Source organism: Anolis sagrei, chromosome 4 (assembly GCF_037176765.1).
Source record: "Anolis sagrei isolate rAnoSag1 chromosome 4, rAnoSag1.mat, whole genome shotgun sequence".
Classification (NCBI taxonomy): Eukaryota; Metazoa; Chordata; class Lepidosauria; order Squamata; family Dactyloidae; genus Anolis; species Anolis sagrei.
Window position 1 is genome coordinate 113,824,798 of NC_090024.1, and position 23,538 is coordinate 113,848,335.

Genomic DNA, 23,538 nt, shown 5'->3' on the forward strand with positions numbered 1-23,538 from the left:
CTTGGCCCGATACTCAGAATCTCAAAAAGTCATGACAGCCTTTTATTGGAAGTGCATTTATTTTGTTGCTCTAACTTCACAGGTCACCTATCATTTGGGTGAACAGAAGTTTACCTTTATGGGGGCTACAGGTAATGCATGATTTCAGTTTTCTACAGTCCTTTCAAATGTTTCTTGAAAATAGTTCAGAATAATTGATAGACCCTTAGAAAGTGAATGAAAGTTTATTTTAAAGAGGGAATCCTAGGCATGATACTACCCTTATTGAACTGAATTGCTCCTGAGTAAACCTTCCCTAAGGTTGGTGTGCAAGATGATCCACGGAAAATTGTATATGTGTATTAGTTTGCAACTGGAAAATAGAGGGAGAAAATGTGGAGACCGTGACAGACTTTGTATTTCTAGGTGCAAAGACTGTGGCCAGGAAATCAGAAGACGCTTACTTCTTGGGAGGAGAGCAATGTCCAATCTCGATAAAATAGTAAAGAGTAGAGACATCACACTGGCAACAAAGATCCGCATAGTCAAAGCCATGGTATTCCCTGTAGTAACCTACGGATGTGAGAGCTGGACCTTAGGGAAGGCTGAGCGAAGGAAGATTGATGCTTTTGAACTGTGGTGTTGGAGGAAAGTTGTGAGAGTGCCTTGGACTGCGAGAAGATCCAACCAGTCCATCCTCCAGGAAATAAAGCCTGACTGCTCATTGGAGGGAAGGATACTAGAGACAAAGTTGAAGTACTTTGGCCACATCATGAGGAGACAGCAAAGCCTAGAGAAGACAATTATGCTGGGGAAAGTGGAAGGTAAAAGGAAGAGGGGCCGACCAAGGGCAAGATGGATGGATGGCGTCCTTGAAGTGACTGCACTGACCTTGAAGGAGCTGGGGGTGGTGACAGCCGACAGGGAGCTCTGGCGTGGGCTGGTCCATGAGGTCACGAAGAGTCAGAGACGACTGAACGAATGAACAACAACATTAGTTTGCAAGCAGAAACATTGATGTTCATGTATTTCATCCTAATCAGCCCAAAGGCACCAGATCCTGTTTGGCCTTGGAAGCTAAGCAAGGTCAGCTCTGACTAGTGCTTGAATAGGAGTCCAACAAGGGATACTAGGTGCTGTAGACTATACTTTAGATCAGTGGTTCTCAACCTGGGGTCCCCAGATGTTTTTGGCCTACACCTCCCAGAAATCCCAGCCAGTTTACCAGCTGTTAAGATTTTTGGGAGTTGAAGGCCAAAAACATCTGTTGAAGGCCAAAAACCAAAGAACTATTGCTTTAGATGAAAAAACTGACAAAACCACCTCTGAGTGCTCCTTGCTGAAGGAAACCTCATGACATCTGTTGGTTTTGCCATGAATAAGTCAAGAGACTTCCAAAAGGCACCTACCCATACACTTATATTTGCATTGGCTTCATTGCTCTCTGAAGTTTGCATTACGTTGGAAAAGTCACATTCTGCTCATAGAGCTCTGCATGCGGCCCTTTAGATCTAAGTCTTAAGTATTTGCAATACACTTTGGTTGAGCTCTAATACACTTTGAGCATGAAATTAGAACTGAAAAATTGCACCTTGGCATTCCTTTCTTACAAAATACAAAGTAAGTTTAGGATTGTATGTTATTGGGTGTTCTCACCCCTTTGCTTGATAGAGAATTAAAATTCTCACTAAACTATGCTAATGAACTTGTGATTGGACTCCATGCTGCTTTCTAGTAATACAGTCCTCTAAGATCAAAAAGAGAATGTAATGCATGAATTAGACTTTGACTAAGAGAGCCGAGTCTCCTTTGAGACATGAGATCAGACCACTCTTGAAGAAATGATTATTTTGAACAAGTGACTGAAGAAAGAGAAACTTGCTATTAACAATGTACTATTTGTGATAATCTTGAAGTGTGCATATTAGTTGCTGTTGGGCTTCAAGTGAAATATGAGATGCACATATTCATAATTAGAATCCTTGTGACAAACTAGGGAAATAACAGGAGAAATAATGGACAGGAAGTTAAAAGATAGTGTGAGTTTTTTACCCTCAATTGCTTCTATTTCCTTTATATTTGATTCCTTTTGAATATATGTTATTGTATATTGTTATCCAGTTAGCTGGAGATTTCCTCAGTCCTGTTATTAATAGTGGATCTAATCCAACATGATTCCTCTCCATCATGAGTTTGTTATTGTAATGTATTCGCAATTAACAATAACATGTTATATGCAACGTAACCACTTATAATGCATTTCTTCTTATGGTGGAACAAAATTACATTGTACAAAAGAATTAACAGAATTTGGTAGCAAGTAATATTTTCTACTTAATTTTTAGGTATTTTCAAAGGGCATATTTTGACCACAGATGTTCATGTTTGCCCCATTCTTTGACTATTTCCCCAAAAAGTATAATAGAAGGGTAACAAATATTATTTCAAATAATTTAATGGATCATTTTATTTTGAAAATGGTGATAATAGTAAATTATTTGGGTGTCTTTGTAATAAGTTACAGTGTGAATTTGAAATTGAAAGACCTGTTTTTGTGTGATGAGTATTCTTATTCATAATATAAAACTGTTGTTTTATTGAGGGCCTTGGCCTTTGTAAGCCGCACCGAGTCCTTCGGGAGATGTTAGCGGGGTACAAATAAAGATAATAATAATAATAATAATAATAATAATAATAATAATGATGATGCAGACAGTCTAGTTTTGAGATATAATGACGTTCTGTGTTTTAATGCTGCAATTCTACATTTTTTGGACACTGATGGCAGGATAAAGGAATGCAAAACTTTTTAAAGCTGGAAATCATGTTATACTAGCTGTTACAGAGATAGGAGATAGGAGGCAAATTAATTATTACGGTTTCAGACATGGTTGACATCTTTCTCCCTTTATCTGTTTCTGGGAGACCACAATTGGAGACTGGCCTTCCTATATAACTACTTTTCTCCTTCAACTAAGTTCAAACACTGAAATCACTCTGTGTCATGGTTGACTGCAGAGGCAAACACAGTGAACATTGGTGCATGTTGCAACTCAGAGTAAGCTTCATTTTGCTTCCAAACACCACCACACAAGAGCTGTAGTTTTATAGTTTATTGAGGAAAAAATCCAAGTCAAAATAAAGAATAAGCATTGCAAAGTTCCAAAGATTAAGGTTAAAAGCAAAATATAGTTCCAAAGATCTTCAGGTAAAAACAGGAGACACAATCCTATTGGCAAAGTATAAACCAGAGTCCCAGGTACAAGCAATGAAACCATTGCCCCAAGAATCACAATGCAAGAAATCCCAAGCATACTGCTTTCCAGGCTAAGGTTATTCCATGAAGCTTTCAGGCTAGTAAGCTACATTGAACTGACACTTTCTCATGGTTTGCAAGAAGCCTAAATACCTTTCTAACATGAAAACATTAGGCTCTCATCATCATAAAAGCATTGCAATGACCTTTCACTGAGCTGGCTTCTCGTCTGCCGGCCAGATGAGAACTCTGCCTGACCCTCAGATCAAGACAAGCTTGCTGGGTCAAGTCACTATCTACACTTTCGGTATCAGCGTGGGAAGGCACCTTCTCGCTATCTCCTTTATTAAAATTCCTTTCTGCTAGGAATGGCTGTGTTGACACTGCACTGTCTGTGGGAGCCTCAGAAGCAGGCCCAGAGATTTGAGACACAAAGAGCCAGGAAGCTGAATCCCAGCAGGAATCAGAATCCCATCATCCTCATCATCAGAAAACAGCTCAGCCACAACAGTGCACTTCTTTGATGATTCGAGAACAATGGCAGCTTCTCTTGCTGTGAAGTAGGCTCGTTAAATTTGTAGATGACACCAAATTGGGAGGCTTACCCCAGACAGGATCAGAATCCAAAATGACATTAAGAAATTAGAGAACTTTGTCAAAATTAACAAAATCCATTTTAACAGATAAACATAAAATATTACCCTTTGGTAATAAAAGTGGAAGGCACAGATATAGGATAAATGACACCTAGTTTGAAAAACAGTACATATGAAATCCTAGGCATCTTAGTATACTACAAGCTGAACATGAGTCAACAATGTGATGTGGCAACTATACAAATCTAATGCAATTTGAAGCTTTATCAGGAGTATAGTATCAAAATTGAGGCAATCAGGCTAGATGACCATCTGTCATGGGTGCTTTGATTGTACTTTCCTGCATAGCAGGGCATTGGACTAGATGACCATTGTGGTCTCTTCCAACCCAATGAGCTTATGATTCTACTTTCCCATAACAGAAGAGACATTATCCCATGAAATTTCATAGGTTTGCAAGTAGATAACAGCAAAATTTTCAGTTGTTTGTCACTAAAGCATAGCATTTATTCTTGCCAAATGACTGGATACTGTAAATATTTTCTTTTAAATGCTGTTATTATTTCTGTTCTGTCATAGCGCCTAATGTCTGGACTGGATGTTGATTATGCAGTTGTTCAGGATGTTGGGTTTTTATTAGCGAGACACGTTTGTTTAAAATTAGCAATTCTCATCCTAATCTCATTCAAGTTTCCAGAGTCGGTGATCTGTTTTTTGTACACAGAATACCCTCTAGTTATTGAACATATGCAGTTATTCTAAGTCATTTGCTTCTTTTTCTAGCAGTTTTGAAATTGGCAGGGGATTTACTGAGTTGGAACTGACTGGGGCAAATTAATCTGAGAAATGTATTTATAGACTTTGAGAAGAGCCAGTCCCTCTGAGTATAAGAATTCAAAACACACACATTCAAGAACTTCATTTCAACTAGCATTGTAATTCTTAGCTAATGATGTTCTTGAAGGACGCAGTGAGTAATTTTAGCCATTTTCTTCCTGCTTTGAGAACATTTTAAAAAACTCTGCAGCTAAGGCTGTTTTCTGTAGTCTGTTGAAAATTCTCACAATTTTTTGCACAGAAAATAACATTCCCTGCACAGAAAATTGTATATGTATGCAGAAATATTACAGAAAATGCCACAACTGGGAACTTATTCTATATAAAAATCACATATGGATTTTTATTTTATAGAAAGCTCCATTTCATGCAAATGAAGTCCTGAACTAAGAACTTACTCATCAGATCAGGATTCTCCTTGCTTGGATTTCCCCACACAGTTGGAAAATACATTTTTGACAAGTTTAAAAATAATGGCTGGAATCATGTGTGTGAGAGTTACATCTTCATAAGTGGACTTATGTATGCAACCATTACAATTGGATAGGTTTGTAATTACCATATCCAGTAGAGGGCTGCCATCATATTATTATGTAGCAAAGATGGCAAACTGCATGAAACACATTGCACACCAAATGCACATTACACTTATGTGTATCATGTACCAGTATGCATTGTACATCGATGCATATTAGTCCTAATGGACATTGGGCACTCTTGCCAGTGTTCCCGTATACATCTTTACAATTAACTGACAGGTTCTGCACTACCCCTTAGCTAGATGCAGAAAACCCTTGTGTCCATGGATGACAACTTCATAGACCCCAAATGAATCCTTGAAATTATGAATAACTCTATATTTTGACTATGTTCTGCCAGAAACATATAGAATATGATATGAAAGTTGTATAACGCCAATATCTAATGAAGAGACCACATTGTTTAGAAAATATAAGTCCAGGCAAGAAACTAGCGAATCTAGAAAGGCTTACAAACACTTGTAGTCTGGGTAACTGCAACCATGGATATAAAAAGGGGGAGTTGCACTGTATATGTTATGTTATGGATGATCTGATGATTATCCAATTTTCTTCCTGTGAATTTTTAAAAGGGATATAGTGCTAAGTTTCCCCTTGGTTGCAAAATTACTAGGTTTATTTTATTTTACTTATTAGGTATGTGAAAGGTAAAGTTTAAATTAAGTTATAGTGTATACCCAAAATAGATTTGGGGATAATATGAACAGCTTTTAAACACATATACACTAAAATAAATACAACTATGGTGAGCCTCTCCAAGTATGTCCAATCTCTTTTCTTAAAAATATAAAAAAATTGAAAATATTTATAAAATCTTCACAAAAATAATAGTATTCAGAAACCCTCTGGAAAGCATCCTGGTCTAGAAACAATATTTTCTGTGCATGAAATTGAATATTAAATTAGCCATTAATTATTTCTCTACTTTTTCAAAGGCATCTTAATTATGGAAGTTTAGACTCATTAATTTCTTGAGAACCCATTTTCCATTTTTAGTGAGGACTCAGTGCAAAGAGCTATTGTGGCCATATACACATCACTTTAAAGTAGCACATCAAGCCCTTGCACACAAATATCAAGAAAGCAAAATATGATATGAATGTTGTATAAGACCAATATCTAATGAAGAGACCACATTGTTTAGAATATATAAGTCCAGTGATGCTGCTAAAGGCAAGAAATACACTGATTCTCTGTCACAATCAATACATATACTTCCTGAAATAGAGTCACTATGTAAAGGTCATAGGTGTTTTAAAAAAAGGTTTCTTCATGGTACTTGAACATGGTGAGTTAATTCAAGCATATGGCACAAACTGGAAAATAAACCTATCAGTATTTTTTGGCTTCTGAACACTGGTTGCTAGGGACAAAAAACAGTGAAAAGCTTTTTTCTCTAATAGTCTGTTTATGGGCATCCTGAAGAATTTGGCTCACTAGATTTGGCATCAGAATGCTGTATTCTACTGCCAAGAGAAATCAAATAAAATCTGGATAAAAAATAGCTTGGATGCGCACATCAGCTTTTTGGGAAGAGGGTGTATGAGGATAGTTACCACAGAATATGCAATATTTGTGAAATTATTCAGATTTTAAAATAGGTCTTGTCCCAGAATCTTGACAAGATTCTGAAGATGAAGAAAAAAGTAATCTCAGTCATCTATAATACACTTTTAACTTGGTTAACGGAATGTGAACAGGTTAAACCATGTATGATAAAATGGGCAGAGAATATAAGAAGACCTATTCAATTTAGAGAGTGGGAGCAGATGTGGAACAAAAAGTTAAGATATGTCTATGCGACAGACTTAAAGGAAAACTGGATAAAAATGTTCCACAGATGGTATACCACTCCTAAGAAATTGGCTCTTATAAGCAAAAATTCTTCTGATAAATGTTGGAAAGGTTGTCACCAGATAGGTACCTTTTATCATATGTGGTGGACATGTAAAGAAATAGTGAAATATTGGTCGATGGTACATGAAGAAACAGAAAAAATCCTGAAGAGAGTATTCAAGAAGAAACCAGAATACTATCTATTAGGTTTCACAGATTTAGAATTACAATTAGATGAAAATGAAGACAAATTATTTACATATATTACGACGGCGGCGAGAATATATTTGGCAAAACTTTGGAAACACGATAGTATCCCCACCATAGAAGAATGGTTAGGGAAAGTTAGAGAAATAAGAGAGATGGATGAACTAACTTTTAAAAAAAATACTGGGAACCTGATAAAGAAGACAGATTGGACCCTCTATGATAATTACAAGAAAGAAAGAAGTAAGTAAGAGGAATTTTTTTGTGTGGAAGCAATGGAAAAAAATTTATTTTTGGAGATACAACACCTGATGAGGAGATGGAAGTCAATTATTTTTAATTTTTATTCTTATTTTTAATTTTATTTGTATCTTTTTTTAAAAAAAATCCTCCACTTTTTCTGAACCTGAGGGGGGTGGGGGTGGTGCACTTTTTTTTCTCTTCTTTTTTTCTTCTCTCTTTCTCTTTTTCTCTAGTTAATTATTATTTCCTACTGTTCTATCTTCTTTTAAATATTCACCCTCTTTTGCTGTAATTTTATAATATTTCAATAAAAAAACTACTTTTAAAAAAGATTTTAAAATAGGTTATAGCTGTCATAGGTTTGGCATAGTATAGAAACTGGTTCCCATGTTACTTAGTTTGGTTAATTTTCCACCTTAGATTGACTGATGCATACCATGTTGTAAATGTTGTGCTTATAATGTCAGGCACCCACCAATCAGGTGGGATCCTTGTGCTACCTGGGTATGTCAGATATGTCGACAAGCTAGGCTCAAACCTTGAACTTAAACCCCAGAATCCCTAATGGGAACCCTCAATGTCTGAGGTGCAAGGTTGAATGAATACTGCTCCTAAACTATGTCTTCCTTATGCTCCCAGCTCTTCCAACTAAAAGGTCGTGATGTAATACAATCTCAACCATTATATGGGTGAAAATATTAGAATGCTTCATATCTATAAGGAAAACTCTTTCCTACCCATGTCAACAAGTGGACAACTGTACCCATAAATTACAGTAAACCTTGAAAAGAGCGAGGAGGCACTGGTAATACACACAGTGTATTACATGTGCGGCCCCAGAGGGGGCAGTGGTACCCAGCCTTTTTTGAGTTGCAACCCCATTTTATAGAGGCAAAGTGACCCACGACCCTAAGACATTAAAAATAGGCTTTTAATAGGGCAAATGAAAACACTATGACATATTACATGGAGTGTGATCAGGTCTTGTCAGGTCTTGTTGTTCTGTTTCTTATTATGATATGGCCTAAGGGCTAATCAATAAAATTATTACTACTACTACCATTATGACATATTTAATGCAATGATTGAAATTGTAACCCATTAACAAGCTTAAACATTTACACATGAGTTTTCATTAATGCCAACCTCGTGTCATTCTCAACATTTAATCTATTTCTTGTTTAGATTTTCAATTGAAGAAGCCTTGAAAACTCACTGTCACAGAGATATATAGAAACAAACATGAAATGCAAAAATGGTGACATTTGGATGACATGATTTTTTTGTTTTCCCTTTTAAAAAAAATCATAACTCACGACTGCCCGGTGACCCTACAAAAAACTCATGGGTTGGGAACCACCTCCCTAGGTGCTTCTTCCAAAAATCTAGAGATCAACTCATATTCTTTAGTATAGAGTGGTTTCTAATTGTTATATAACTGCACAGCACTCTGGATCCACTTTTTGCAGAAAATAAAGTAAAAGCTGCTCCCCCTCCCCACCAAGCATGGGTGGAAATATGGTGTCTGAATGGTAAGGGGTTTATTCTTGGTATTATACATCAATACACTTCCTATTGGATATCTTTTTGCATAGATTCAAGCTTTATTTCTGATATATCTGTACAATGGTTACAGTTTTGTTCATGCTTAGAGGGAAGAAATCCATACCATGTGAGTCAGTCAACACAGAACTGGCACATATAAAACAGTTCAATCACTAGTTTTTACAATACAAAAGTATTTCAAAGTGTACTTTAGTTATCTAGTTACAAATTGGGTAGCACTGATTAACTTTCAGTATTATACATGCTTTTATTTCATTTTGTATTTTTTTACAAACTTATCACTTTTTTAGGTGTCAGTGGCTTCGATAAGTTTGTTGGAAACTACACTCCTGAGCTATCTCAGTTATAAAGTAAGTATATATAGGTACATTCTTTCAAATTCATATTTCATAGTGAAGCATTTATCTCTGGAAAGCTCTCTCTTAACTGAGAGAAAACAGTTTGCAAATAGGTATGTTAAGGATGCTTAGAGGCTGTTACAATGCTTTCTCAACACTTTAGAACTTATTGTAATTTTTGGCAATTGTAATTTAGATTTCTGCTCTCTTTCATTCCATCATTGCCCATCACCCAGTTTTATCCATGTAAACAAATACCTTTTCACTAAGAATCCGTTGCTTTGTTTGCACTCTAGGCATTTATATCCTTGTTTATTTACTTATACAGGCAGTCTCCAAGTTAAGAACAAGATAGGTTATGTAGGTTTGTCCTTAAGTTGAATTTGTATGTAAGCTGGTACAGTTCATTTTAAAGTGTAACTCCAACAAGATAGATAGATAGATAGATAGATAGATAGATAGAGATAGATAGAGATAGATAGAGATAGAGATAGAGATAGAGATAGAGATAGAGATAGATAGATAGATAGATAGATAGATAGATAGATAGATAGATAGATATGGCATGTACGATCCATAAAAATGTTTCTAAACTACTTACAAATTTCTGAACTCCAATGAGACTAACAAAATTTCGTAATTACTTTGTTAATGACAGTCGCGCATGCGCAAAAGGGAAAACATCACTGTCAGCGGGGAAACTTCAGGGGCTCCTATCTCCCTCATTTTAAAGCTATTGAGATGAAACTTGCCACAGTGGTAGAACACATTTACCACTATTAGCTCACCATGTTTCAGGATGTTTGACTTATCCATGGTTTTGGCAAATTTTCAAAATGTTTATAGAAACATTTTTAATAATAAATAAAAATCTGTTCCTGGTTTGAAAACGTTATTTCCTGTTTCATTGTGTGGTCTTTTCTGCCACAGAAACTTTGTTTTGGTGGCAGAAACTGTGTTAAATTGGTGGAGACTTAACAAAGCAAAATGTGCTATATATAAGACAATGCATTCTGGGAAAGGTAGTTTAGCACAGGCATATGACTTCTCCTCGCTTCCCAAACTGCGCATGTTTATAATTAAATTACTATAAATGGGAAAACTTCAGGGGCTCCTATATTCCTCATTTTTAAGCTGTTAAGGTGAAACTGGCTACAATGGTAGAACATATTTATCACTGTTAGCCCATGAAATTTCAGAACATTTTACTTATCCACAGATTTTTGGGAAATTTTCAAATGTTTTTAAAACAACATTTTAAAACATCTTTTCACTTATCCACAGATTTTTGGGAAATTTTCAAACTTTTTAAAACAACTTAAAAAAAACCTACAAGAGTTAACTCCTTGAATTTTCTGTCCAATGAAACAGGAATAAAAAGTTAAGAATCGAAGCCCTCAAAAGGTTAAATTTCCTAATGTTTTCAGTGCACTGCTCAGGAGTGTCAAAATACACGTCATGTGAAACATACAAATACTACTTACTATGATTTCCAATACAAGCACACATGCCTAATAAATATATATGCAAGCTATGGATAGCATAGGGAATGATTAACATCCCTGTGGTGTTTGTTTTGTGGTCAGTGTCCATGTTCAGAAGACTTCACCTCACTTTCTCTGCCTGTGATAATGAGATTTTGAAAAATTTGGCTTGTTTTGGAAATAAGGATTGGTGATAAAGCTCCAGCGGAGACACCTTTTCCCCATGATAAATCTTCCAGCAATTAATTTCCCTTCTGAGGGGTAAATTTCTCTCACTTCCCACCCTGTTCTTAACTATGAGTCATTTGTAAGTTGGATGTTTGTAACTCAGGGACTGCCTGTATACTGTGTTTCTTCCAATATACCACGCAAATAATTCAAAAGTTTTAAAAATATTTAGCACCTAATCGAAATAAAGCATAAATTTAAAACAATTAAAAATACGAGGGGAATTTTTTAAGTAAGGCCCGTTGGAACATAAGTACACAACAAAAGTTTATTTCAAAAAAGTAAATCTATTTTCAGAAAGTACATACTTCACTCTATTTTTCGATATAGTTGTCAAGTTTGTTCAAACACTTATCATACCTCTGAACCCATTTTAAAATACCCTCTTCATAAATCCTCGCTTCAACTGAAGTCACCAAATCGTCTGTAATCAAAGAAGGGCGACCGGAGCGGTCCTCATCATGGACGTTGTCACGGCCATCTTTGAATTGTCGTACCCACTTACACACTTTGCTTTCACTCATAACAGTATCACCGTACACTTCACAAATCTGTCGATGAATATTTGCAGCAGGCAGGTTCCTTGCTGATAAAAACCTTATCACTGAGCGAACCTCACATGCGGAGGATGAGTTGATAGTCTTAAACATTTTTAAAGCACAGAACAGAACCGTACAGGTTAGCTACAGAGCGGAAACTGAGCACAGTTGTTCCCGAGGCATGCCGGTACACGACGCATGCGCTCGTTGCGGTATGCGCGCGAACTACTAGTGTCTACAACAAAACGGACCTTACTTAAAAAATACCCCTCATATGTTCAACACGTATTACAAAATACCCATTATACATCCTTCTGCAAAAACCAATTAAAAACCAAAGACTTCTGGGTGGGAGTTCCATAAACTAGGAGCAAATATTAAAAATATACTGACCTATCTTCTCACATAGGGTGTTTCTACACTGACAGTATAATCTAGCTTGGATTATACTGAGAGGAACCAGTTTCCCTGTGTGGGTGATTAGATTGAAAGGTTTGAAACTGGTTTGAGACCAGGATGATGATTAAATTTGCCATCAAACCTGGCGTCAAACCATTTTGTAGGTTCTTTCCCCCCATTTCTCAGAGATATGCACATCAGCGCACTGGAGGCATATAAGTGAAAAAAGAGGAGAATGAATTACCCCGTCCAGGGGGTTGAGTAGCCCACTGTTGCCCAGCTTTGCCCTTTGTACATTTCTTTGAAGCCTCCTTTAGGATTTGTTTACTGCACTTCAGCAGTTGGCTATTGAATTCACAGAAAGCGGAGGGGGACGTACTCCCTGCTTCAAGTGAAACTGTCTCCTTCAGATATAATACAATAAGTGCCCTTGCAATGAAAGAAATGTAAGACTTGATATATGTCTGTTAAATCTCCAAATACGATTTCCCCAAATACAAGCGCACTCTATATTCCTTTGTGTGTGTATCTGTGTGTACACACACATCCTTAATTCCCAAATAAGATTAACTGTATTTGATGAGTAGTATGTGCTTCAAGCAAGTATCTGTCAGTTAGTATGACACAGAATGAATGCTAGCCTGCCAATCAATTTTGTATTGTTATAGAAGAAAGATGCTGCAATGGAATAATTTTAAGTGGTCTGCTTTTGACTTCTATCTAATTTGTAATTATGGTTGAACACTGCAGCACAATAAAGCCCCACAATAATAATAATAAGTAGCTGTCTTCTATCTACTGCTGCTTTGATGCAGTCATTCCAGTTGTGCAAACTTGGGCTGTGATGAACATGTGGATTTTCACATGAGTAGCAATTGTTCCCTGTTATGTTGAGTTTTCTATAATTGTGGTGAAGATAATATCTCTTTACTGTGTTCTTTGGAGGCTTTGCCTTCTGATTAATTGAAACACTTCTATGGTTTTTCCAAAATCTGTTACTGAAATAAAGGTATTGAAAATATTGTTGACTTTTTCCAAGATGAAGGCAAAGATTTATAAAACACAACACTCAAGACAGGGGCCTCTTCTGCAATGCACGTGTTCTATCTACTCTTCTCTGGAGTTCTGCTCAATGTTACTGCTACTATATCTTTCTATGAGTAACTATCGTTACTCTAGGCCCCTGCATTATGTATCTATCTCTAGATGGCCTTGAGTGGGAAAGGGACTCTCCACACCAGCGAAGTTGGGGGGGGGAGCAATTTGTCTCTCCCCCCGAATGAAGAGAATGGATGGTTCCAGTGGAACCATCTAGAAAAGGGGGCGGGGGTTGGCTGACTGTTGCAGCCAGCCTCCTCCCTCATTCTGCCGTGAGATTTCAACCCACCATGCCCACCCACTGACAGTATAGTTATTTGGTTGCCATCTGGAACCGGGTAGGATTTTTTTGCCCCCTATGTTCTGGGGTTTTTTTCCCGCCTACCCTATACTGTTATTAGGGGCTAGCTGGGATGGTGTGTTTTAATTAGGCTAGCATAAATAGCATAGGAAAACACAGATATTGATGTATACACAAGGCACCCCTTAAGGGTTGGGGTCATTACACAACATACACTCACCTAGAGGTCATCAAATGGGTGAGGGGACATCACATGGCACAGAAACAGGAGAGTCTGAGATCAATAATTTGATACAGGCTTCTCCAGACCTTTATTTTAGAGATTTCCCGGTTTGGGCTCCAGGGGACACAGATATTACACACTGAATAGCCGAGGACACTGCCTCGGTTTGGACACCAAGTTCCTAGACACATAGTTTAGTTCAGTTAAAGTTAAATAGGTAACATTTAATAAAGTTGCCCAAATTTGAATCCAACCTATTGTTGTCCAGTCTCGTTATTTCGGGGGTTAAGGGGCAAACACAAATTATTGAGGACTGAAGTATCTGTTGCTGTTGTACCTCATTGTATTCCATGGTTCCTCTTTCCAGAGTAACATCATTGAAAGTGAAACGATAGAATACATTGGGTTAAATCTATTTTACTCATGTTGTAGCAGCTACCTCTCTTATCCAAGTAGGAACAGGAGTGTTTATATGAATTTTAGTGAGAGAGGAGATATGGCAGGGTGTCTCTTTGTGGATCAGAGAATGGAGAAGACAATGTATGTTTTTAGTTTGGAGAAAAGGAGTTGAGTCCCATCCATCATTGGTTCTGGCCATGCACACTGCTGAGTTAATAGCGTAATTTTACTGTTTATTACTGTATGTATGTGACAATGTACAAAATTACCTCTGGTTATTGCTTTACTTTTGTTTTCAAAAGGGAAACATATGGGAACAAGTCGTGCGGATTCCTTTCCTGTTGGAAATTATTAATGCTATTCCTTTCATCATTACTGTAAGTACCTCTATTTCTATTTTCTAAGAGGAAAAGACTATAGAAGTTCACTGAGAAGTTATTTTGCATAGAAAAATGATTAAGTTCCAAATAAAGGTTTACATTTTTTTCTTTATTGATTTATCTGCAATATTGAACTTTGGTTTCAACAACTAAATTGAACTATGCTTGAGATGATGTGAGTTTTATTTAGTGAGTTAAGAGTTTCTTTTCAAAGCTAAGTTAGACTTGATTTATTTATTCCTTTAGACTTTTTCTTTTTTTCTTGATCTTTCTCACAGTAAGAGTTGCAGTACTTATTACATTGTTATAATAAGTACCACCGCAAATTTATTATTGTACCACATCTAGGGAACGTTCATTCTTCAAAATTATAGATATTTGATTATACTTTAATTGTAGAGGTAACATTGTATGGAATTTTAGTATTTACATTAGAACTCTCTACCAAAGAATTCTATAGCCTTACCAAACTGAAATTCCAGAATTACATAGAATACATCTGTGGTCAATTACAATTGAATTATAATGGTACATTTCTGTAATGTTAAAGAGCTCCCAGTTTCAGTGATCTGCTTAGACAGTTACCGCTCAGAAAATGAAATGAAGTAAAATGAAAACACAATCATCCCAATATAACAAAAATATACTCAACTCCGATCTAGGCAGATAGGATATTTTTGTCACCCATGCCCCCACTCCCAGTCATTTTGCAGAATGCACACAATAATAGACTTTCAAGTTAGACATCGTATATCTTCTCAGCCATGGAGAGCTAAGCAATATCCATCAGTTTCAGCAATTGTCATTTCACATTCAGACACTATTTTCATATACAGAATATGACTGGGACAGAAAGTCCATTTCTATTGACTATGTTTATTGTCAAAACACAGAGATCTGACATCTACTTAGAACAAATATTTCATCTAATGTGACCACATCTTTTTTTGTGGCCCCAACCATAAATCAGGATGAAATGCAGCACTGAACACACAGACTAGTCATTTGTTGGGGGCAAAAGACTACAGTTTTGTTGTTACATCTGAAGCAGCTTTGCTTAGAAAGGGTAAGAATCCAGACATCAGATCAAAGCTTGAAATACTACTTTTGAAAATGAATTCAATAATATATTAGATATCAGAAAATTAATACCATAAATACTTAATTGTCACATCATTGCTTAATTTGTGAACAAGAGTAAGATGAAAATCCAAGGAAGAAATAAATAAGCCATGGGTTTGGATTTTTTTTGCACTGAATTATCCACTGAATATTTTGCACAGAATTGTGTGAACAGAGTTTCAGAGGACTATACTATAGCCCATCCCAAATGACATTGTAGAATAATTGTATATTGCATAATAATTCATGCAGAATCCTGTCCAGCATAGTATTAGTAGAGGAGGAGAAGATACTGGAGATAATTATGATATATCTCACCCTTCAGAAAGAGTCTGAAAGGTTTTCCTTCCATATAGGTGCATAGGAACACCTACATTTCCCCCCACGAGTTAATAAATTTTGGGGCAAACGTATGCTCAATTGTATATCAAAGAGCTCTTGACATTGCTGCACAAAATGATCTAATGATCATAGCACAAGCTAGAGCCACTCCATACCTGGCCAAATTTAAATGTAAAGTCGGCATGGAAACTTACCTCTCTTTTATACTTCCACTATATATTAGAAAACTTTTTACCTGGGCTAGATTTGAGCAGTTCGACATTAAGTCCAAGTTGGGACGACATCAGAATATTCTCTACATGAGGAGAACCTGTGGGTGCCATGAGGTAGATGCAGAAGTGGAGGACTCAGAACATTTTTTCTTAAAATGTCCCTACAACAACAGGATCCGGTCTTACTACCTAGAGCCTCTGTTGGAGAATCATACTTATTCAGAGAATAAGGATAAATTGCACATCCTCACACAGGGTTCAGATAAAAACTCTATTTTAAAATTGACCCTTTTTACCCAAAAAGCGCTGGCCATCCGTGAGAAGATGGAAGCAGAGAGAGGTGACTTTGCCGCCATCAACAAAATTCAAACTTAAAAACTTAATATGGACATGCCACTAGTTTTACCTACCCGCGCCCCTGCCTAAACCCTACTTTAAGGAATTAATCAATTTTTAATCTTTTAATTTTTTTTATCCTGTAGTGGGTTGACAGGCCAGTAGGCCGGGATGCCTTGTATTCATATATGGCTTTACTGTATGTATGGGCAAGTGTGTATGTTTTGTATGTTTTGCATGTTTTGATATGGTCAAAATTGACTAATCAATAAATAATTGTTGTTGACACCTACATTTCAAACGATCATGAAAGGATCCTTATTGTCCAAGTATCTTAGTAAATGTCTAAAGAAGCAAATCACTTCACCCACTACCCTGTTTTCCAAAACACACTTTCTTCCCTACTTTTCCATTTTTCTTATTTCCCACGGCCATCTTTTCTCCATTTTGTCTTCCCAAAGAAATCGAACAGTTTAATCTGCCTAACAAAAGAGGCAGCAGAATTCCCAGGGTATTTTAAACACAAGGAGGGTTATATAACCAGTTCTTTAAAATTCTAACAATTTAATTAAAGTAGCTTTTAACTTCTGCCATACTTAGAAAATCTAGTGAGTTTATAGTGAATGACTACAAACATTTAATGAACCCAATCAATTAATTGGGTAGATAATCCCAATTTATTTATTTATTTCTTGCACTTCTACCCTGCCCTTCTCAACCCCCGAGGGGGGACTCAGGGCTGCTTACAAAAGGCATAATTCGATGCCAGCACAACAATAAGATAAAAAAATAAAACATATATAAGCAGTAATTAAAACAATTAAAACATTCCATTATACATCATAATCCATAAAATCAGTCTAGTGCTCAACGATTTCAGCTCAGAGTCCGTAAATTCAATTCGACATTGTCAAATCCATCAATTCTAGTCGTCACTTGTCCTTTGTCTATTGGCCAGATTACCCAAAAGCCTGGTCTCAGATCCATGTTTTTAATTTCCTTCTAAAGGAAAGGAGGGATGTCAATGTCCTAATTTCCCCGGGGAGTGAATTCCACAGGTGAGGGGCCTCCTCTGAGAAGGCCTTCTCCTCGTTCCCACCAACCTCACTTGTGATAGAGGTGGAGCCGAGAGCAGCCCCCCCCCCCCAGAAGATCTTAAACTCCGAGGCGGGACGTAGAAGGAGATGCATTTGGACAGATACCCAAGCTCCATATGAGCCAACAGAAATTGTAGAATAATCTTGATTCTCCACCCACAAACTTTTGTAGATACAGCAGGCATTTTTATACCTGAAATACACTGGGGTTTATTGGGAACAGATAGTATTTCAGATTACACCTCTCAGAAGATGTTCTGACTGAATGAACATTGGAATCAGAGAAGTAAAGACTGCAGTTATAAGCAGACCAATCCTAAGTGCATTAGCTTACAGGAAAGGCTCACTTCAATGATTGTGACTTCTTGACTGCAATCTTTTTGTGAAGCAAAAACTGAGAAAAGGGTATCAATGTCAGACTTTTCCTAGCTTTTAGGCATTTTCTTATCTATTTCATTGTCATCTGTGTTGTTGTCTAGCAGAGCATTAATGGAGCTTGAAGTGTAGTCTTTTAAAAACAAATCTGCTTCTTCTTATACATTGAATGCAAACACTTCAATACATTTGTCACTGACAAAGGAAATGTAGATCATGTGTTTGATGTTGGGTTTTTTTATTTTTTTTCCAGATTTTCTGGCCTGCCTTAAGAAATTTATTCATCCCCGTTTTTTTAAATTGCTGGCTTGCCAAACATGCATTGGAGAATATGATTGTAAGTATGGCAAAGATGTATAGTTGAGAATTAATTGGTTGTTGGGGGATATTGAAGGGATGTCTTCTTTTTCTTATATCACAGAGAAGGCCAGAGTTCAGCTTACAGTCACCTTCAACCATGATACATGCATTCAACCTTTATAGTGCCAATGGAAATTTGTGGGAGTAAGTGGGGAAAAATTCAAATCACTTAGTTTAATTGCATTTTGAATTGGCTTTCAAATGTCAACTGTTTTGGCATTTCAAACCTTCTGTTTTGTCTCCCCCTAACTTAGTTAGTTTCAGTACTGAGGAATCCAAATGTATTGTCTTATGTAGATAATAAAACCATTGGCCCAACATTAATCCATTTGACTCATTTCCCTTGTTTTCCTGGCTCTAGAAAGCCAGAGCTAAGAACTTTGAGATTGAGGTTTAGCAAATGCCAGTTGTTTTGGCTCATTTTTCATGCTGGTGTGCATACCATAAAAATATGGAGACTTAGCCAATGAGCAGCTTTGCTTCACTTATTTTTTCCTAGCGTATTTGGCTCTGGAACCTGCAACCAATGGCAGATTTAAGAATGTATTTAAGCTTTTGTGACAAAAGTACCAGCCTGTATCATGCTGCTAATTGAATTTCTTGGTCTCACACACTGATACACATTCCAGGTCATATATAATGAAGTAGAAGAGTGTAAATCCAGCCGCTGGATGCTATAGAATACATTATCATTTTTAAAAAATGGGTCTAAACATTAGCCCAAGAAAGTTTAAGTGTTTCTAGTTGAATAACAAATTCCATGGATTAATCAGCTTCAGTTCATTGATAAGTTTCTGTTCTGAAGCTGTAAAATGGGAGTAATAGTGATTTCTTGTATATCATCACTATAAACATAATACTGTGAACATTAATGCATGGATAGCTTCCTAGATGTATTGGGTTTTTAAAAATGTTTTCCTGAGCAGGTGGTTATCAGAATAAAGCTGGATGATCTTCAGCTGTCCATCAGCCTTCAGTGATCTCTCAAATCAAATCAAATCATTGATTTCGGTCATTGACCAGCACAGGAAATAGTCACATTTTCATACCAACTTGGTATGTTCGGTACATTAAAAATATAAATATGACTACTGAAGCACAATATGGGTGAGGGAGCGGAAGGGGAAACAGGGTAAAAACATGTAATGCCCAGATCCATCACCAAATTGTAGATTCAGGGAAGAAGATTACTGGACACACAGTTAACTTTTGGGACTAGTCATTCCCTGACGGATTTTGTATGCTGCTGCGCAGAACTTTACAACATTGTAGGTTGTAGCTGAATTAATATCTGCAAGTAGCATGGAGGTATAAAATTGTCCTGAATGGCCTGGGTGCTTGTATATCAGAGGTAAGATAAGCCTGGCACGGATATCCCTGTAGAACGGGCACTGAAGGAGCACATGTTCTATTGTTTCTACATGACGCGAGTCACAGGGGCAGACTCTCTCTGGGAAAGGGATCTTCCGGTAGCGGCCTTCAAGTACAGCTGATGGGAGAGCGCGGCATCGAGCCAGCGTGAAAGCCCATCGATGAATGGGAACCTCTAAGTTTTTTAAATATGCCATAGGGGAGGCAAGATATCTGCTGTCTTCATTGATAAGTAAGGTTGGAACCGAGGCCAGATCTAGTTGTCGCTCTGTGTCTGTGATACGTTGTTTAATAAGTGAGTTGGCTTGATTGTAATCCATAGCGAATAGTAGAACTGGAGAAAATCCCAATGAGGAGATTTTTGATGCTATCACCTGTTTCCATGTGGATTGGAAGTCATCCTTCATGGTTAGTGGGGCAAGACCAAAGGGTGCACGGGATAGTCTGAGCCAGAGGTTGAGTGTGGCCACCCACACCCTGGCCTCCACTCTCATAAAGCCCGTCTCTAGTTGCAGGGTGGCATTAGAAACGCATTTAGGTACCTGCAAGGCCGATCTCAGAAACTTTGACTGAACCAGCTCTAATGGGGCAAAACTGGGGAAGGGGCCCACTGTGATCTCTTGATATTGGGAATATCTGGAGGAATGGGGAGACATAGGGGCTATCAGACAGTCCCAAAATGCAGGACCTGTCTCGGTTTTTACCAGAGGCATCGAAATGAAGCAAAATAATGTGGAACAAATCAAGGTTTCCTTGGATTATTCCATATTAATTAAATACCTGGAGCTCCTGGTGATACAATGGGTTAAACTCTTGTGCCAGCAGGACTGGTTGACCAAAAGGTTGGCAGTTTTAATCAAGGAAGCAGGGCAAGCTCCCATCTATTGAGCTTTAGTTTCTCATGTGAAGACATGAGAGAAGCCTCCCACAGGATGGTAAAAGATAAATTATCTGGGCATTCCCTGGGCAATGTTCTTGCAAATGGGCAATTCTCTCACACCAGAAGCAACTTGCAGATTCTCAAGTAATTTCTGACACATTTTTTTTAAAAAATACCTCATTAGATCCAGGCCTTCCTGAAAGGCTCAGGTCTAACGAGGCATTTATTGGGCATTCTGTGACACCAGGAATGAGCAATCCTGCAACTTTAGGCTCCTGGAGCCCAACTATGTGGGAGAGTGCCCAGTACCCACCCCTCCCCTCGTCCCCTGATTTACCCCCTAAAATTTACTTTAAAAGCTTCTTTGCAGCCATGAAGCTTCTCCTCACATCCTCCTGGCATGAGAAAATGACACCTGAGGAGATGGGGCGGGGGGGGGGGGAGATATGGGATTTTCCTCCTCATCCCTCCCATCTCCTCAGGTGTCATTTTCTCATGCCAGGAGGATGTGAGGAGAGGCTTCCTGGCTGCCAGTGACCTTTTAAGGTAAGTTTTAGGTGGTAAATCAGGGGCTTCGGGGTAGCTTCATGCTATCCCAGTTTCAATCACGATAGTATGTAGCCACCCCAGGAGGAAAATGTTCGGGTTGTGGGAAGGAGTGGGGACTAGAACCCATACCAAAGTGGATTATTTTAACCCATTACAGCATGGGTTTTAGTCATGTGTGTTAGGGCCCATAATGTTGCTCCTACTTCTAATGCAAGATCATAGGGTAAGCAATGACTTTTCATTGGGACTGGGACATTGGCCAGGAATCTCTTTGCCAGTGCATTCCAATTTATTTGTTCTTTCAGTCCCGTAATGTATATTGAAAAGCCGTGTATTATTCTAATTGTAGCTCAGCTAACTCATTCTTTTATAGGAGTCTGATTATTACTTTATATCTATACATGACCTGTGTTCATTTTAGTCATTTCAAGATTTATTGTATATATTTATTTCATACACCTCTTATATATTTTGTAACCTATTTTGTATCCCAGATGTAAGGACCATGTTTTCTTGTTGATATTCACTTTGTGGATCTCTTTGTCTTGAAAGGTCTGAGTTTAAAAAAGGGCAATACTGTCTATATATTGTTGAATCCTGTCTATGTCTATATTAGGAGTCAGTCCCATTGAATTAAAAATAAGTTATGTAAGAATAGACAAGATTGTAGCTTAAGACGGATTATTTTAGACGGTTTTACATTTTTCAGTCAGACTATGTTACATTTCAAATATTTCCATATATTTCCTATTTTTTCCATCTAGAATGATCTCCACAGAGCCATCCAACGCACACAGTCTGCAATGTTTAACCAAGTCCTAATTTTAATATCAACATTGTTATGTCTTATCTTTACATGGTAAGTAGTACACAGCATTGTTAATACTTGAGTAACACTGTTTTGAGTAAAAGTTGTTCTTTCATTTTATTTAAGGTCATGTTTGGTCATGAATTATTGTTCAGGGTGAGAAGTAATTTGCATGTTTATGGGGAAAGAAAACTCAATTCACTTTACAGAAATGCCACAGTTCATATGAATATAAAAATTGGTTTTAGGGTTGATAAAACTGGTCATTTTGTACAGATCACAGTATACTAGAGACTATCCAAGGAAGTTGTAGATTGGCCAGAACCCAGTGAGCCCAATGCAAAGATAAATTGTGTGTGGATGGGCGACACTCCTCCCACTTGCAGAACCAGAGATGACACAGACACATATATGGAGTAAAATTGGCCACAACTTAATTTATTGATTACAGGAACAAAGGGTTGGCTGCCAGGCATGGGTTCTGGGTCAAGATCGATCAGCCCGCTGCTGACCGATACCTAATGAGTCCAACAGGGGGCCCACTGGCACAATATCAGGCAACAACACTCTGGTTACATCCCGTATAGACTACTGCAATGCTCTTTACGTGGAGTTGCCTTTGAAGACTGCTCAGAAGCTTCAAATGGTCCAGCGTTTGGCAGCCAGGTTGCTAACAGGAGTGGCACTCAGGGAGCATACTACTCCTCTGTTGCACCAGCTCGACTGGCTGCCAGTTTGCTACCGGGCACAATTCAAAGTGCTGGCATTAGCCTATAAAGCCCTAAACAGTTCTGGCCCTACTTACCTCTCCGAACGCATCTCCTCTTATGAACCGACTAGGACACTAAGATCATCTGGGGAGGCCCAGCTTTCTGCCCCGCCTGCATCACAGGCGTGCTTGGTGGGGACGAGAGACAGGGCCTTCTCAGTGGTGGTCCCTCGGCTGTGGAATGCCCTGCCTGCAGATATCAGATTGGCCCTCTCCCTGCTGGCGTTTCAGAGGAAAGTGAAGACCTGGCTGTTCGAACAAGCATTTGATTAAACAGTGTAATTGAACATAGGAATACGGAGTAATGGATGATGAGACTGGATTCTGATTTTACTGTTGAGGCGCTAATGATTGTTATACTGATGTTTAATGATATATGTTACAATTGTTTTTAATTGCCCTATACTTGTCTCATGGTGTTTTGTATCAACGTTGTTCACCGCTGTGAGTCCCCTGGGGGCTGAGAAAAGTGGTATATAAATAAAGTAAATAAATAAATAATAATAACAAAACACGGCACTCCTGGGAACCACCGGATGTTCCCTCCCCAGCCAGTAGGGGAGGGGCGGAAACCAGATCCAGGGCCCATGTCACATGCCAACCAAAGTTGTGACAAACAGATAATGACCAACAACTGCAACCATGTGCAAGAACAAAAATTGTGCAGGGTGGATGGGAGGACAACCTGAAGCAAGCCTGGTGCCTGCTAGGCCCTTACGCAGCCTATTTAAGGCTGCTGGGCAAAGCGAGTGGCCGGCCCATGGCCAATGCCAGGTGCTGGGTGGGGCCAGCCACTGACTGGCCAACTCCCCATGCAACGGGAAACTTTCCACCGCGAAGGGGGCTTCTGGAAACGAGAAGCCCCCTGC

General features: G+C 38.1%; 1 protein-coding gene across 2 annotated transcripts in view; it reads left to right on the top strand.

Annotated features, from left to right (window-relative positions):
* KCNT2 (potassium sodium-activated channel subfamily T member 2) overlaps positions 1-23,538 on the top strand; it is a 349,979-nt gene that overhangs the window by 167,394 nt on the left and 159,047 nt on the right. For both annotated transcript variants that reach the window (XM_067467600.1, XM_067467601.1), the window contains exons 5-9: positions 83-131; positions 9,350-9,409; positions 14,371-14,445; positions 18,186-18,269; positions 21,857-21,951. In XM_067467600.1, coding sequence (XP_067323701.1) covers positions 83-131; positions 9,350-9,409; positions 14,371-14,445; positions 18,186-18,269; positions 21,857-21,951 — 363 coding nt within the window. The remainder of the gene's footprint in view (positions 1-82; positions 132-9,349; positions 9,410-14,370; positions 14,446-18,185; positions 18,270-21,856; positions 21,952-23,538) is intronic.